The sequence below is a fragment of the Manacus candei genome, unplaced genomic scaffold (assembly GCF_025592945.1).
Source record: "Manacus candei isolate 608988 ecotype Guabito, Panama unplaced genomic scaffold, ASM2559294v1 h1tg000194l, whole genome shotgun sequence".
Lineage (NCBI taxonomy): Eukaryota > Metazoa > Chordata > Aves > Passeriformes > Pipridae > Manacus > Manacus candei.
The window spans coordinates 125,209-142,222 of NW_026138242.1; the positions used below are offsets into that span (position 1 = coordinate 125,209).

The window sequence follows — 17,014 nt, forward strand, 5'->3', positions numbered from 1 at the left end:
GGGGCCCCTCAAGACACACCCCCTGATGGCCACACCCACGGGTGACACACGTGGGGGGTCCCTCGTGTGTCCCCCACCACACGTGACACACACGTGACACAGGTGGGTGACCCCGCCCTTCCCGGGGCGTGCACGTGAGGGCATCCCGCGCGCTCCGCCCACGGGGCGTGGTCTCCGCGCCGCCAGCCAATGGAAACCGGCGCCGCTGCCGGAGGGGGCGTGGCCAGCGACAGAGGTCGCTCCTCCCGCGCTATTGGTCCTAAGCCGGCTCAGCCCGCCCCCGCACCGGCCAATCACAAGAGCGGGGCCGCGGCGGCCACGCCCTCTCGTCAGCTGACATCCGCGTCCGCCAATCACTGAGCGGGGGCCACGGTGAGCGACAGCCACCACCCGCCAATGGGAGGCGCGATTCGTGCGGCGCGGGCCGCGGGCCAATGAACGCGGGGGAGGCGGGGCGGCGTGGCCAATGGGAGCGCGGGGGCGGGGCCCGCGCGACGCCGTTACCGCCCGGGAAGGAGGAGGCGGCGCCGCCATCATGAGCTACGGTGAGGGGGGGGGGGGACACCGGGGGGGGACCGTGAGGGACCGGGGGGGCACCGGGACATGGCGGGGGCTCCGAGGGGACCGGGGGGTCGGGGGTGTCCACGGCACGGCGGGGGACGGGGCGGCAGCGGCCCCGGGGGTGTCCGTGAGGCGGCGGGGGAGGGAGCGGGACCCGGCGGGCCGTGAGGGGACGGGGGGACACCGGGGGCGTGGAGGACACGGAGGGGCCCTGAGGGGCCGAGGGTGGCCGGGACCCCGCGGGGGTCGGGACCGGGAGGGGCCGGGGCTGTCCGTGACCGCGGGGACCGGGAGGGACGCGGCGGGCTGGGGATGGAGCCGAGCCCCGGGCCGGGGTCAGCGCGGCCCGGGAGGAGCCTCCGAGCGCGGTCCGGTTCTGACCGGGAATGGGACAGGGACAGACCCGGCTCCTGAGGGGACTGGGACAGGGACAGACCCAGTTCCTGGTGGGAATGGGACAGGGACAGACCCAATTCCTGGTGGGAATGGGACAGGGACAGACCCAGCTCCTGAGGGGAATGGGACAGGGACAGACCCAGTTCCTGGTGGGAATGGGACAGGGACAGACCCAATTCCTGGTGGGAATGGGACAGGGACAGACCCAGTTCCTGGTGGGACAGACCCAATTCCTGAGGGGAATGGGACAGGGACAGACCCAGCTCCTGATGGGAATGGGACAGGGACAGACCCAGTTCCTGAGGGGAATAGGACAGGGACAGACCCAGGTGCTGATGGGACAGACCCAGTTCCCGGTGGGAACAGGACAGACCCAGTTCCTGAGGGGAATGGGACAGGGACAGACCCAGCTCCTGATGGGAATGGGACAGGGACAGACCCAGTTCCTGAGGGGAATAGGACAGGGACAGACCCAATTCCTGGTGGGAACAGCACAGACCCAATTCCTGAGGGAACAGGGACAGACCCAGCTCCTGATGGGAATGGGACAGGGACAGACCCAATTCCTGGTGGGAATGGGACAGGGACAGACCCAGGTGCTGATGGGACAGACCCAGTTCCCGGTGGGAACAGGACAGACCCAGTTCCTGAGGGGAATGGGACAGGGACAGACCCAGCTCCTGATGGGACAGACCCAGTTCCTGATGGGAACAGCACAGACCCAATTCCTGATGGGACAGACCCAATTCCTGATGGGAACAGCACAGACCCAATTCCTGAGGGGACAAGGACAGGGATAGATCCAATTCCTGAGGGGACAGGGATAGATCCAATTCCCGAGGAGACTTGGGACAGGGACAGACCTAATTCCTGGGATAGACCCAATCCCTGATGGGTCCAGGGACTGGGACAGACCCAATCCCTGATGGACTTGGGACAAGGACAGACCCGATTCCTGAGGGGACCAGGGACAGGGATAGATCCAGTTCCTGAGGGGGACAGGGATAGATCCAGTTCCTGAGGAGATCTGGGACAGGGATTGATCCAGTTCCTGAGGGGACCTGGGACAGGGATTGATCCAGTTCCTGAGGGGACCTGGGACAGGGATAGATCGAGTTCCTGAGGGGACCTGGGACAGGGATTGATCCAGTTCCTGAGGGGACCAGGGATAGATCCAGTTCCTGAGGGGACCTGGGACAGGGATTGATCCAGTTCCTGAGGGGACCTGGGACAGGGACAGCCCCAATTCCTGATGGGACCAGGACAGACCCAATTCCTGATGGAACTGGGACCAGACCCAATTCCTGCCAGATCCTGGATTTATTTCCCACTCCAGTTCCACTCAGTTCCCCCCCAGTTCCACTCCAACCCCCACCTGTCCCTCCCCTCTGTGCCCATTTAATGTCATTTGGTCCTTTTCCCCCCCTTTATTTTGCCATTTTTATTCCTTTTGTGGCTCCTGGAGCAGCCTCTCTTCCCCTGGGGCAGGGATTCACCTCTGTATTCCATGGGAATGCTTGGCCGAGGCTGGAGCGGTGACACGTTGGGGGAAAGAGAGGGGAAATTCATTAATTAATTCATTTTTGTGATGGGGGGGCCACTAATTAAGGACAAAATCCCACCAGGAACCTCCAGGTAACATCACAGGACGAGGAGAACCAGGACAGGGCACGGGAATGTTGGTCCTGGGATGGCAGGAATGGGATAAAACTTCCCCAGAGCGTCCTGATTCCCCCATTTTAGGCAGGAATTGGGCTTTTCCCATCGTTTCCACTCCCAAAATCCTCAGCCCTGGAAACTCTTCCCAAGAGCTCGGCTTGGAATTCCAACCTGGGGGGGTTTTGTTGCCCCCAAAAGGTGCTTTTGTGGGGCTGGGGCGACGTCAGAGGGCTGATTCCTGCCGGATTGGGTGGAAAACTGGTGGATTTGGGGCTCTGGGACTGTCCCTGATTGCTCTGGGCTCTTTTCTAGGTTATGGAGACTGGAATTCGGGCGCGAGCAGAGGCAAGTGTGGGATGTTCCTCCCTCCCCCTCCGGAGCCTTTCCCGGGATGCTCCGGGTCGGTGACGTGGCCCTGACCCCCCACGGCCTCTCCCACTGACCATTCCCCCCTTTTCCTTTCCCAAATTCCCGCTGGAGCCAACGGAAAAGGGCGTTGCTGGAACGGGAAAACTGTTCTGGGCAAAACATTTGGGGGTTTTGGGGGGTTTTTCCCCTCAAAACAAACGTTGGAGAGGCCCGGGGTTATTCCCATCCCAGTTATTCCCATCCCAGTTATTCCCATCCCTGTTATTCCCATCCCAGTTATTCCCATCCGTGGTTATTCCCATCCCAGTTATTCCCATCCATGGTTATTCCCATCCCAGTTATTCCCATCCCAGTTATTCCCATCCCTGTTATTCCCATCCCAGTTATTCCCATCCCAGTTATTCCTCTCCCAGTTATTCCCATCCCAGTTATTCCCATCCATGGTTGTTCCCATCCCAGTTATTCCCACCCATGGTTATTCCCATCCCAGTTATTCCCATTCGTGGTTATTCCCATCCCAGCTATTCCCATCCCAGCTATTCCCATCCCAGTTATTCCCATCCCAGTTATTCCCATCCATAGTTATTCCCATCCCAGTTATTCCCATCCATGGTTATTCCCATCCCAGTTACTCCCATCCCAGTTACTCCCATCCCAGTTATTCCCATCCCAGTTATTCCCATCCGGAGCCGTCGGATGGAGGCTCTGCCTGGAGGTTTTTTGGGATCCGTACGAGGAAATCATTCCCTAAAACCTTTGGGAGCTCCAAGGTTGAAAATCCCGGGTGAATTAAACAGAAAATGGGGGTTTGTGGTTGGGTTTTTTCCCAATAATTTTGGCTTCCAACGGAAACCGCGGCCGGGAACGATCCCGACTTTTCCCGACTCCCGGCTCTTCCCGTCGCTGCAGGTTACGAGGGCTACAATTATGGCTACGGCTACGGGCAGGACAACCCGGGGGGGTACGGCTACCCCGGCGCGGCCGCCGGCAACTCCTGGGAAATGGGCAACTCCGACGCCGAGGCGGCGCCCGAGGGCGGCGACGGCCTCGGGAAGATGAGCCAGCGGCTGGACGTGGGGTCCCACCCGGATTCCGAGGGGATGCCGGGGGGACGCTACGGAGCCGTCGGGGACAGGTGAGTCCCGCCCCCCCCTTCCTGCCTTTCCCGGCTGGAAAATTGGGGTGGGCGCCGGTTTCTCGTCCCCGTCTCGCCAAACAGAAAACCCCATCCCTCCAACCCAGAGCATTCCATGATCCCGTGGGATCTCACCCGGGGACACGGCTCAGGGGTGGACATGGCGGTGCCGGGTTGATGGTTGGAGATCCCTCCAACCCAGAGCATTCCACGATCCCGTGGGATCTCACCCCAGGACACGGCTCAGGGGTGGACATGGCAGTGCCGGGTTGATGGTTGGAGATCCCTCCAACCCAGAGCATTCCACGATCCCGTGGGATCTCACCCCAGGACACGGCTCAGGGGTGGACGTGGCGGTGCCGGGTTGATGGCTGAAGATCCTTCCAACCCAACCCATTCCATGATCCCGTGGGATCTCACCCGGGGACACGGCTCAGGGGTGGACGTGGCGGTGCCGGGTTGATGGCTGAAGATCCTTCCAACCCAACCCATTCCATGATCCCGTGGGATCTCACCCCAGGACACGGCTCAGGGGTGGACGTGGCGGTGCCAGGCTGATGGAGATCCCTCCAACCCAGACCATTCCATGATCCCGTGGGATCTCACCCGGGGACACGGCTCAGGGGTGGACATGGCGGTGCCGGGTTGATGGTTGGAGATCCTTCCAACCCAACCCATTCCATGATCCCGTGGGATCTCACCTGGGGACACGGCTCAGGGGTGACCATGGTGGTGGGTGGATGGTTGGACTGGATGATCTTGGAGGTCCCTCCAGCCTGAACCATTCCATGATCCCGTGGGATCTCACCTGGGGACAGGGGGGTGACGAGGGCAGTGTTGGGTTGATGATTGAACTCAGTGGTCTTTGAGGTCCTTCCAACCCAACCCATTCCACGATCCCGTGGGATCTCAGGGCCGTTCCTCCCGCAGGTACGACCCGTACGAGTCCTACGACTCGAGGTCCTCCCTGAACGACCGCGACCTGTATCGGCCGGGCTACGACTACAACGACTACAACGACTACAACGACTACAACGACTACAACGACTACAACGATTACAATGATTATAATGATTACAATGATTACAACGATTACAACGACTACAACGACTACCACGACTACCACGACTACCACGACTACACGGAGTCGGAGCAGGACAACGACGGCGCCTACGAGGGCCCCTACGAGCCCTTCCCCGGGGCCCGGCGGGAGCCGTTCCCGGGCCGGGCGCGGGACGGCTTCGGGCAGCGCGGGCAGGGCTGGGGCCGGGACGGGCGGCCCTCGGGGCCCTTCCCCGGGCGCGGGGCCTGGCACGAGCCCCGCGGGCCCCCCGGCGCCAAACGCCTGCCCTCCCTCTTCTCCCACAACATCCTGCCCCCCGAGCCCGGCGCCTTCCCCGCCGGCGCCAGGGGCTTCCCCGGCAACGCGCGCTACGGAGGAGGGATGGTCAGGCAGAGGATGAAGAGGAGCTGGAAAATGTGGGACTGGGATTTTAGGGTGAGTCGGTCCCGCTCGGCTCGGCCCCAGTGGGGAGGGGCGTCAGAATTCCCTACAAATCCATAATTCCGGGTGCTATGGAGGGGGGAGGATGAGGAACTGGAAAATGTGGGATTGGGATTTTAAGGTGAGTCGGCCCCACTTGGCTTGTCCCTGGCACACCCCTGTGGGGAGGGGCTTGAGAATTCCCTACAAATCCATAATTCCTGGTGTTATGGAGGTGGGATGAAGAGGAACTGGAAAATGTGGGATTGGGATTTTAAGGTGAGCGGGGGTTTATAGGGGGGTGTGGACCCAGCTCGGCTCATCCCCCAGCACACCCTGGATGATCCTCGTGGGACCCTTCCAGCTTGGGAGATTCCATGATTTTGGAGCTCAGGGAGCGTTTGGACTTGATGATCTTCATGGATCCTTTCCAAATCTGGATATCCCAAGATTTTCGAGCTCAGGGAGTGTTTGGATGAGGCTCTTGGGCACTTGGTGGGATTTTGGGCAGGGATTGGACTGGATGATCCTCATGGATCCCTTCCAACTGGGGATATTCCATGATTTTGGAGCTCAGGGGGTGTTTGGACTTGATGATCCCTGTGGGTCCCTTCCAAATCTGGATATTCCATGATTTTGGAGCTCAGGATGTGCTTGGACAAGGCTCTTGGACACATGGTGGCATTTTGGGATGTCCTGGGCAGGGACTGGCCTGGATGATCCCTGTGGGTCCCTTCCAAATCACGATATCCCAAGATTTTGGAGCTCAGGGACTGTTTGGACGAGGCTCTCGGGCACTTGGTGGGATTTTGGGCAGGGACTGGCCTGGCTGATCCTCCCGGATCCCTCCCAGCCGGGGCCATTCCCTGATTCCCTGATTCCCTGATTCCCTGTCCCAGCTGCAGAGGAAGAAGCTCCGGCGGGATCCGGGGCCCAGGAAGCGGAAGCAGCCGAGCAGCTCCGAGGAGCCCGACGGAAAAGCCGCCAAGACCGACGGCTCCGACAATTCCGACTCGGACAACGGTGAGGGCGGAGGGGGGGACACAAACAGGGCCCCCATTGGGGTCACCTGGGATTTGGGGACACACACACAGCCCCACTGCCTGGGGTTGGGGTCACCTGGGATTTGGGGACACAAACAGGGCCCCCATTGGGGTCACCTGGGATTTGGGGACACACACACAGCCCCACTGCCTGGGTTTGGGGTCACCTGGGATTTGGGGACACACACACAGCCCCACTGGGGTCACCTGGGATTTGGGGACGCAAACAGGGCCCCACTGCCTGGGGTTGGGGTCACCTGGGATTTGGGGACACACACAAACACAGCCCCACTGGGGTCACCTGGGATTTGGGGACTCACACATGGCCCCCAATGCCCAGGGTTTGGTGATTTGGGGACACAAACATGGCCCCCATTGGGGTCACCTGGGATTTGGGGACACACACACCCCCTACTACCTGGATTTGGGGATTTGGGGACACACACACGGCCCCACTGCCTGGATTTGGGGATTTGGGGACACCCCCCCCCCCCCCCCACTGCCTGGGTTTGGGGTCACCTGGGATTTGGGGCCACGTTTTTTGGGATGGATCCAGACCAGGAAGGGCCTCTCCGTGCTCAGGGTGTTCTTCCTTCCAGAGGAGGGAACGGAAGGAGAGTCGGGAGACAAGGAGGAGAAGGAGGGATCCAGAGGGGTAAGGGAAGATTCCAAATGGTTTGGGGTGGGAAAGGAGGGATCCAGAGGGGTAAGGAAGGATTCCAAATGGTTTGGGGTGGGAAAGGAGGGATCCAGAGGGGTAAGGAAGGATTCCAAATGGTTTTGGTGGGATCCAGAGGGGTAAGGAAGGATTCCAAATGGTTTTGGTGTGGGAAAGGAGGGATCCAGAGGGGTAAGGAAAGATTCCAAATGGCTTTGGTGGGATCCAGAGGGGTAAGGGAAGATTCCAGGTGACTTTGGGGTGGGAAAGGAGAGATCCAGAGGGGTAAGGAAGGATTCCAAATGGCTTTGGTGGGATCCAGAGGGGTAAGGAAGGATTCCAGGTGACTTTGGGGTGGGAAAGGAGGGATCCAGAGGGGTAAGGAAAGATTCCAAGGGACTTTGGTGGGATCCAGAGGGGTAAGGAAAGATTCCAAATGGTTTTGGGGTGGGAAAGGAGGGATCCAGAGGGGTAAGGGAAGATTCCAGATGACTTTGGGGTGGCTCAGAGCTCTGCTTGGTGAGGGCACATCCCGGGGTTATTCCCAAAGGGACTTGGGTTATTCCCAAAGGGACTTGGGGGTGGAGGCTGGAGGAGCTGGGATGGGATGTTTTCCAAGGGGAAAAGGCTTGGAGCCCCCGGGCTCTCCTGCCACCCTTCCTTGGAATGTGAATAAACTGGGAAAACCCCTTGGGAACATCCCAGAAATGCTTGGAACCCCCGGGCTCTCCTGCCACCCTTCCTTGGGAGATTAAAAAAAAATGGGAAAACCCCTTGGAAATATCCCAGAAATGCTTGGAGCCCCCTGGCTCTCCTGCCACCCTTCCTTGGAATGTGAATAAACTGGGAAAACCCCTTGGGAACATCCCAGAAATGCTTGGAGCCCCCTGGCTCTCCTGCCACCCTTCCTTGGGAGATTAAAAAAAATGGGAAAACCCCTTGGAAACATCCCATAAGCTGGAGGAGCTCCATGGAGGGAAAGGCTCCATGGAGGGAAATGTGGAAATTCCAGGGGATTCCCAACCTCCCCCACCAGCCAGGGCCTCCAAACACGGTGAAATTCCCGTCCCTGGAGCCTTAACGAAGGAAAATCCCCAAAAAATCAGCTCCCTTGGATTTCCCAGGGTTGGGAGAGGCCAAATCCCAGGGAAATGGTGCCCAGGGAAGGGTCTGGAGCAGCTCCCAGGAGGGTTTGACTTCCCAATGTTGTGTTTCCAGGAAGGGGAGGACGAAGAAGGAAGAGACTCCGAGAAAGGTGAGTGGGGGGTTGGGCTCCAAAGCTCCACATTCCAGGGGGGTTATCCCAATAAATCCGGGTGAATCCCATCTCTGGGATCAGGGAATGCTGGGAACCCCTGCTGGGGAAGAGCAGGATCCCAAACTTTTGGGATGGGGGAGCTGCTGGGATCAGGTCGGAGCTCCCGCCGGGCCTTGGATTGGAGTTTTTTTGGGGGCTGGAAAAGCTGGAATTTCCCCTCTTGGAAAGGTGGGACCAGCACCTTCTGGGAGAAGCACCAGAATTCCCAAGGAAAAGCAGAAGAGGGCTGGGAAGAAACCTCCTGGTGGGATCCTGAGATGCTCCAGCAGCTCCTCCATCCCAAAAATCCATATTGGGAATGGGCTTTTCCCGGATCCCAAGTTTCTCCTCCTGTCCAGGGCCATTGGAGGGGGGAAAATCCAAGGGGGTGGGGCTTGAAAGGACTAATTAGTCCTTAAACCAACAAATGTGGCACTAATTAGTCCTTAAACCAGCAAATGTGGCACTAATTAGTCCTTAAACCAGCAAATGTGTCACTAATTAGTCCTTAAACCAGCAAATGAGTCACTAATTAGTCCTTAAATCTCCTTAAAGGAGGAAGGGCCGGGAAACCCCTTTGGAATTCCTTTGGAATCCCTTTGGAATCCCCTTTGGAATCCCTTTGGAATCCCTTTTGGAATCCCTTGGGAATCCCCTTGGGAATCCCTTTGGAATCCCTTTGGAATCCCTTTGGAATCCCCTTTGGAATCCCCTTGGAATCCCTTTGGAATCCCTTTGGAATTCCCTTTGGAATCCCCTTTAATCCCCTTGGGAATCCCTTTGGAATCCCCTTGGAATCCCTTTGGAATCCCTTTGGAATCCCCTTTAATCCCCTTTGGAATCCCTTGGGAATCCCTTTGGAATTCCCTCTGGGATTTTCCCTCCTCTCCCCCCCCAAACCTTATCCCAGGACAGTTTTTTTGATTTGTGGGGTTTTTTATGGGAAAGCCCCCTCTGGGCAGGATTCCCATCCCTCTGGGCAGGATTCCCATCCCTCTGGAATGTCCCTTTCCCCCCCAGGAGCCCTGGGCATTCCCGAGGAAATGGGACCCTTCAGGCACAAACTCCAGGCCGGCAAAAAAAACCAGGAGCGGCAAAAGAAGCGGCACCGGGACCGGATGGTGGAGAGGTGACCAGCACCTGGGGAATATTCCATTTATTTAGGGATTATTTCCTTTTTTAAGGGGTTATTTCCTTTTTTATTTCCTTTTTTTAGGAATTATTTCCTTTTTTATTTCCTTTTTTTAGGGAATATTTCCTTTTTTTTTCTCCTTTTTTAGAGATTATTTCCTTTTTTATTTCCCTTTTTGGGGATTATTTCCTTTTTTTAGGAATTATTTCCTTTTTTTAGGGGTTATTTCCTTTTTTAGGGATTATTTCCTTTCTTATTTCGTTTTTTGGGATTATTTCCTTTTTTAGGGATTATTTCCTTTTTATTTCCTTGTTTTAGGGATTATTTCCTTTTTTATTTCCTTTTTTGGGGATTATTTCCTTTTTTAGGGAGTATTTCCTTTTTTATTTCCTATTTTTAGGGGTTATTTCCTTTTTTATTTCCTCTTTTTAGGGATTATTTCCTTTTCATTAGGGATTATTTCCTTTTTTTAGGGATTATTTCCTTTCTTTAGGGATTGTTTCCTTTTTTTAGGGATTATTTCCTTTTTTAGGGATTATTTCCTTTTTTATTTCCTGTTTTTAGAGATTATTTCCTTTTCATTAGGGAATATTTCTTTTTTTTAGGAAGTATTTCCTTTTTTTTAGGGATTATTTCCTTTTTTAGGGATTATTTCCTTTCTTATTTCCTTTTTTGGGATTCTTTCCTTTTTTTAGGGATTATTTCCTTTTTTATTTCCTTTTTTTAGGGATTATTTCCTTTTTTAGGGGATTATTTCCTTTTTTAGGGGATTATTTCCTTTTTTATTTATTTTTCTTTTTATTTATTTTATTTTTATTTATGGGAATGTTCCGGTGGGAATGTTTCAGGGGGAATGTTCCGGTGGGAATGTTCTGATGGGAATGTTTTGGTGGGAATGTTTTGGTGGGAGTGTTTATGTGGGAATGTTCCAGTGGGAATGTTTTGGTGGGAATGTTCCAGTGGGAATGTTTGGGTGGGAATGTTCTGATGGGAATGTTTTGGTGGGAATGTTTGGATGGGAATGTTTGGGTAGGAATGTTTCAGTGGGAATGTTTCAGTGGGAATGTTCTGATGGGAATGTTTTGATGGGAATGTTTCAGTGGGAATGTTTTGCTGGGAATATTCCGGTGGGAATGTCCCAATGGGAATGTTCCGGTGGGAACATTCCGTTGGGAATTCCCTCTCCCGGCAGGATCCAGTTCGTGTGTTCCCTGTGCAAGTTCCGGACGTTCTTCGAGGACGAGATGAGCTCCCACCTGGAGAGCAAATTCCACCGGGAGCACTTCAAGTTCATGGGGACCAAACTGCCCCCGCAGACGGCCGAGTTCCTGCAGGTGAGAGTCCCCTGCAGCCCAAAGTCCATGGAGCACAAAGTCCCTGCAGCCCAAATTCCATGGAGCCCAAAGTCCCTGGGGCCCAAATTCCCTGGAGCCCAAATTCCCTGCAGCCCAAAGTCCCTGGAGCCCACATTCCCTGGATTCCAAATTCCCTGGAGCCCAAATTCCCTGGATCCCAACTTCCCTTCTTGCCTTCCCTGGAGCCCAAATTCCCTGGAGCCCAAATTCCCTGGAGCCCAAAGTCTCTGGAGCCCAAATTCCCTGGAGCCCAAATTCCCTGCCAGCCCAAATTCCCTGGATCCCAAATTCCCTGCCAGCCCAAATTCCCTGCCAACCCAAATTCCCTGCAGCCCAAAGTCCCTGGAGCCCACATTCCCTGGATTCCAAATTCCCTGGAGCCCAAAGTCCCTGGAGCCCAAATTCCCTGGATCCCAACTTCCCTTCTTGCCTTCCCTGGAGCCCAAATTCCCTGGAGCCCAAATTCCCTGCCAGCCCAAATTCCCTGGAGCCCAAATTCCCTGCAGCCCAAATTCCCTGCCAGCCCAAATTCCCTGGAGCCCAAAGTCCCTGGAGCCCAAATTCCCTGCCAGCCCAAATTCCCTGCAGCCCAAATTCCCTGCCAGCCCAAATTCCCAGGAGCCCAAATTCCCTGCCAGCCCAAATTCCCTGCCAGCCCAAATTCCCTGCAGCCCAAATTCCCTGCCAGCCCAAATTCCCTGCCAACCCAAATTCCCTGCAGCCCAAATTCCCTTCTTGCCTTCCCTGGCATCCAAAATTCCTTCCCCTTCTTGCCTTCCCTGGCATCCCAACTTCCTTTCCCTTTCCCTTCTTTCTTTCCCTTCTTTCCTTTCCCTTCTTTCCTTCCTTTTCTTTCCTTCCCTTTCCCTTCTTTCCCTTTCCCTTTCCCTTCTTTTTTTCCCTTCTTTTCTTTCCATTCCCTTCCTTTTCCCTTCCTTTTCCCTCTTTCCTCTTTCCCCCTTTCCCCTTTTCCCTTCCCTTCCCTTCCCTTCCCTTCCCTTCCCTTCCCTTCCCTTCCCTTCCCTTCCCTTCCCTTCCCTTCCCTTCCCTTCCCTTCCCTTCCCTTCCCTTCCCTTCCCTTCCCTTCCCTTCCCAAACCTTCCCTTCCCTTCCCTTCCCAAACCTTCCCTTCCCTTCCCTTCCCAAACCTTCCCTTCCCTTCCCTTCCCAAACCTTCCCTTCCCTTCCCTTCCCAAACCTTCCCTTCCCAAACCTTCCCTTCCCAAACCTTCCCTTCCCAAACCTTCCCTTCCCAAACCTTCCCAAACCTTCCCAAACCTTCCCAAACCTTCCCAAACCTTCCCTTCCCAAACCTTCCCTTCCCAAACCTTCACAAACCTTCCCAAACCTTCCCTTTTCTCTTCCCTTCCCATCATTTCTTCCTCTCCAATATTTCTCATCCCTCATTAACAATTCCTTGGGAGCCCCCCTCAATCTCCTGCCCTGGGGGGGCTCCTGGTGGGATTCCCGGGATTTTTGGGCTGGGCAGTGTTAACCAGGAGAGCTGTTCCTGCAGGAATACGTGGCCAACAAAACCAGGAAAACGGAGGAGCGGCGGAAGGGGATCAAGGACATCAACGCCGTGATCCAGCAGATCCACAGGGACCAGGATCTCACCCAGGGTGGGAAAACTCAGGAATCCTGGAAGGGGGGAAGGGGAGGGATCCCAGGGAATGGGTGTGGAGGGATCCCAGGGAATGATTCTGGAGGGATCCCAGGGAACGGGTGTGGAGAGATCCCAGGGAATGGGTGTAGAGGGATCCCAAGGAATGAATGTGGAGGAATCCCAGGGAATGATTCTGGAGGGATCCCAGGGAATGGGTGTGGAGGGATCCCAGGGAATGATTTTGGAGGGATCCCAGGGAATGATTTTGGAGGGATCCCAGGGAATGTTTTGGAGGGATCCCAGGGAATGACTGTGGAGGGATCCCAGGGCAGGAGCTTGGAGGGATCCCAGGGAATGACTGTGGAGGGATCCCAAGGAATGGTTTTGGAGAGATCCAAGGAATGAATGTGGAGGGATCCCAGGGCAGGAGGTTGGAGGGATCCCAGGGAATGATTTTGGAGGGATCCCAGAAAAGAAGGTTGGATGGATCCCAGGGAATGTTTTGGAGGGATCCCAGAAAAGAAGGTTGGATGGATCCCAGGGCCGGAGGTTGGAGTGGCCCCGGGCGAGTTTAGGACCCCAATCCCGGGATATTCCCGGTGAATCCCGGGCTGTTCCCAGTTAATCCCAGGGTATTCCCGGTGAATCCCGGGCTGTTCCCAGTTAATCCCAGGGTATTCCCAGTGAATCCCGGGCTGTTCCCAGTTAATCCCAGGGTATTCCCAGTGAATCCCGGGCTGTTCCCATTCCAGAGGTGGGCATGGAGCACTTCCTGAAGAAGGTGGAGGCCGCCCACTGCGCCGCCTGTGACCTGTTCCTGCCCATGCAGTTCGGAACCATCCAGAAACACCTGAAATCCCTGGATCACAACCACAACCGCAGGGTGAGCCGAGCCAGGCATTCCCAAATCCCGGGAGAGCCGAACCAGGGATTCCCAAATCCTGGGAGAGCCAAACCAGGGATTCCCAAATCCCGGGAGAGCCAATCTGGGGATTCCCAAATCCTGGGAGAGCCGAGCCAGGGATTCCCAAATCCTGGGAGAGCCAATCCAGGGATTCCCAAATCCCTGGAGAGCTGATCTGGGGATTCCCAAATCCCAGGAGAGCCGATCTGGGGCTTCCCAAATCCCAGGGAGCCCATACAGAGGATTCCCAAATCCCGGGAGAGCCAATCTGAGATTTCCCAAATCCCAGGAGAGCTGATCCAGGGCATTCCCAAATCCCAGGAGAGCCAATCCAGGGGCTTCCCAAATCCCAGGAGAGCCAATCCAGGGGATTCCCAAATCCTGGGAGAGCTGATCCAGGGGCTTCCCAAATTCTGGGAGAGCCAATCCATGGGATTCCCAAATCCCAGGAGAACTGATCCAGGGGCTTCCCAAATCCCAGGTGAGATGATCCAGGGGATTCCCAAATCCCAGGAGAGATGATCCAGGGGCTTCCCAAATCCCAGGAGAGATGATCCAGGGGATTCCCAAATCCCAGGAGAGATGATCCAGGGGCTTCCCAAATCCCAGGAGAGCTGATCCAGGGGATTCCCAAATCCTGGGAGAACCGATCTGGGGCTTCCCAAATCCCAGGGGGCCCATACAGAGGATTCCCAAATCCCAGGAGAGCCAATCTGAGATTTCCCAAATCCCAGGAGAGCTGATCCAGGGGCTTCCCAAATCCCAGGAGAGCTTCTCCTCAGCTCCTGCCCTGGGCTGGGCTGGGCCTGTGGCTCTGGGAGCTTCAGCCAGGGAATCTCCAGGGAATTCTGAGGGATTTGTGTCCCCAGAACCTTTTTTCCCACGAAATTTTGATGGATTTGTGTCCCCAGAACCTTTTTCCACAAAATCTTTGCTTAATTTTCATGGATTTGTGTCCCCAGAACCTTTTTCCCACAAAATCATCAGTTAATTTTCCTGGATTTGTGTCCCCAGAACCTTTTTCCCATGGAATCTTTGCTTAATTTTCATGGATTTGTCTCCCCAGAACCTTTTTCTCAAGGAATTTTCAGTTAATTTTCATGGATTTTTGTCCCCAGAACCTTTTTCCCACAAAACCTTCGCTCAATTTTCCTGGATTTGTGTCCCCAGAACCTTTTTCCCATGGAATCTTAGCTCAGTTTCCCTGGATTTGTGTCCCCAGGCTCTCCCTCCTCATCCTCTCCGGTGACTTTTGTGTCCTTCCCCCCCTTCCTTTGATCCTTCCCCGCTCCCAGCTGGGCTGACGTCATTCCCAGCTTTCCCCAGGCGGCTTTTCCCGGTGTAAAACCCCCTGATTCCCGGGATTTGGCTCTGGATTGACCCCCTGTGTGTCCCCCCTGCAGGCCATGCTGGAGCAATCCAAGAAATCCTCTCTGGTGGTGGCCCGGAGCATCCTCAACAACAAACTCATCAGCAAGAAGCTGGAGCGGTACCTCAAGGTGGGGATCGGGAATTGCCGCTGGAATTCCGCCGGAGCCGAGCCCCCGGGGCTCCTGGGGAGGATTTTTGGGAAGGGGTGGGATCCTGGGCTGATATTCCCGGAGTTTTTCCCTGTGGAAGGGGAGCCTTGGGCTTGGCCCTGCCGACCTTGGGAGTCGTGGAATGGTTCCCAGCTCCCCTGGAATGTTCTGGAAGGTCCCTGCTCCAGGTGAACATTCCCAGCTCTCCAGAATCCTGGAATTATGGAATGGTTTGGGTGGGAAGAGACCTTAAGGATCATCCCATTCCCACCTCATTCCAAGGGCAGGGACACCTTCCATGGCCCAGGTGGGGCCTGGGACACTCCCAGGGATGGAGCAGCCACAGCTCCTCTGGGAATTCCATCCCAGCCTCTCACCACCCTCCCAGTCCAGCATTCCTTCCCAAATTCCCTGTAAATTCCCCCTTTTCCAAGGGGAAACCATTCCCTGTGTCCTGTCCCTCCATCCCTTATCCCAAATCCCTCTCCAGCTCCCCTGGAATGTTCTGGAAGGTCCCTGCTCCAGGTGAACATTCCCAGCTCTCCCAGCCTGACTCCAGAGCAGAGGGGCTCCAGAATCCTGGAATTATGGGTGGGAAGAGACCTTAAGGATCATCCCATTCCCACCTCATTCCAAGGGCAGGGACACCTTCCATGGCCCAGGTGGCTCCTGGGACACTCCCAGGGATGGAGCAGCCACAGCTTCCCTGGGAATTCCATCCCAGCCCCTCAGAGGGAGGAATTCCATCCCGGTATCCCGCGTGTAGCTCGGATCCGCGTTCCGGAGGCAGCAGCTGCTCCGGGAGCTGCTCATTTCCCAGTTCCCCCCAGGGCTGTGGGAGGTGTGAATTCCTGAACTCCCGGCAGACGAATGTTTGCCTCCCCTTCCCAGGGCGAGAATCCCTTCACGGACGATCCGGAGGAGAAGGAGGAGCACGAGGAAGGGGAAGGAGGAGCCGGGAACGCCGAGGAAGGAGCCGAGGGAGGAGCGGAGGAGGAGAACAAGGACGAGGAGGAGAACCCGGAGGAGGAGGAGGAGGAGGAGAACCCGGAGGGGGAAAACCCCCAAGAGGAGCGGAACGCGGAGGAGGAGAACAAGGATCCGGAGGAGAATCCCGGAAAAGAGGGGGAGGGAGAGGAGAATCCCAAAAAAGAGGGGACAGAGACAGAGCGGGAGCGCCGGGCACAGACAGAGCTGGAGCAGAACTCCCCGAATCCAGAGGATCCAGAGGGGGCTCTCCCGGGGGAAGGGGAGCAGCAGCAGCCGGAGCAGCAGCAGGAGGAGGAGGAGGAGGAGGAGGAGGGAAGCGAGGAAGGCCCCGAGGCCGTGGAATGAACCCACCCCGGGGGAAGGACCCGACGTGTGTGTTGGATGTTCCGGATCCCGCCGTGTCCGTGGATGTTTTCCGTTCTCGTCCCGCCGATCCCGCGTAGCCGGGGGAGCCTCTTCCCTGGGAAGTGATTTTTTTGTTTGTTTGTTTTTGGGGGTTTTTTTTGAGGACTAGAGGATTTTTTTTACGGAACCTCCACGTTTAGTCGCTAGTTTCGTGCGGTCTCTGTTTCTTAGGTGGCTTTGTAGGAGATTTTTTCCCTTTGGAGCATGTGTGGAAGCCGGAGCTGCTCCGGAGCCTCTTCCCCCGGGAACGGGAGCGTGTCCGTGCGGGACAGAGCCGTGCCCTCGGCCTGGGAACGGCAGCACTTCGGTTCCAGGGGGTTTCCTCGAGGCCCTCCGTGGCTTCCCGTGACTGTAACGGCCCCGTTCCCGATGTTTTCCCGGCCCTTCTCCCGCGGAGCGAAGCGTTCAGTGCTGTTGACGTCGTGTTGTTTGTAAAACGGTTTCATTTTCCAGGTCGATGTGTCGGTGGGTGGAGATAAAAAAGGACTTATCCCGAGTTTA

The 17,014-nt window shown here is 56.1% G+C and overlaps 1 protein-coding gene across 3 annotated transcripts; it reads left to right on the plus strand.

The window, feature by feature from the left end:
• The first annotated feature begins 451 nt into the window (after positions 1–451).
• Positions 452–17,014, plus strand: AKAP8L (A-kinase anchoring protein 8 like). 3 transcript variants are annotated; one of them, XM_051774305.1, is made up of 13 exons: positions 452–545; positions 2,929–2,961; positions 3,895–4,120; positions 5,051–5,618; positions 6,503–6,626; positions 7,246–7,301; positions 8,523–8,559; positions 9,622–9,730; positions 10,926–11,067; positions 12,605–12,710; positions 13,447–13,577; positions 15,002–15,097; positions 16,010–17,014. In XM_051774305.1, the coding sequence occupies exons 1-13, from the start codon at positions 467–469 to the stop codon at positions 16,451–16,453; spliced, it is 2,151 nt and encodes a 716-aa protein (XP_051630265.1). In that variant the 5' UTR covers positions 452–466; the 3' UTR covers positions 16,454–17,014. The 3 variants fall into 3 exon arrangements, with proteins under 3 accessions (XP_051630265.1, XP_051630266.1, XP_051630264.1); XM_051774306.1 differs by having other exon boundaries at positions 485–545; positions 2,929–3,016; XM_051774304.1 differs by lacking the exon at positions 452–545 and having other exon boundaries at positions 2,352–2,961.

What these genes read in the sequence shown, in the direction of transcription:
- AKAP8L (XM_051774304.1), top strand. Translation starts at nt 2,634, where the DNA reads ATGTTGGTCCTGGGATGGCAGGAATGGGATAAAACTTCCCCAGAGCGT. An exon ending in CGGGACCGGATGGTGGAGAG is followed by an intron (nt 9,731 to 10,925) that starts GTGACCAGCACC and finishes CTCTCCCGGCAG; the next exon opens with GATCCAGTTCGTGTGTTCCC. An exon ending in ATCACAACCACAACCGCAGG is followed by an intron (nt 13,578 to 15,001) that starts GTGAGCCGAGCC and finishes TCCCCCCTGCAG; the next exon opens with GCCATGCTGGAGCAATCCAA.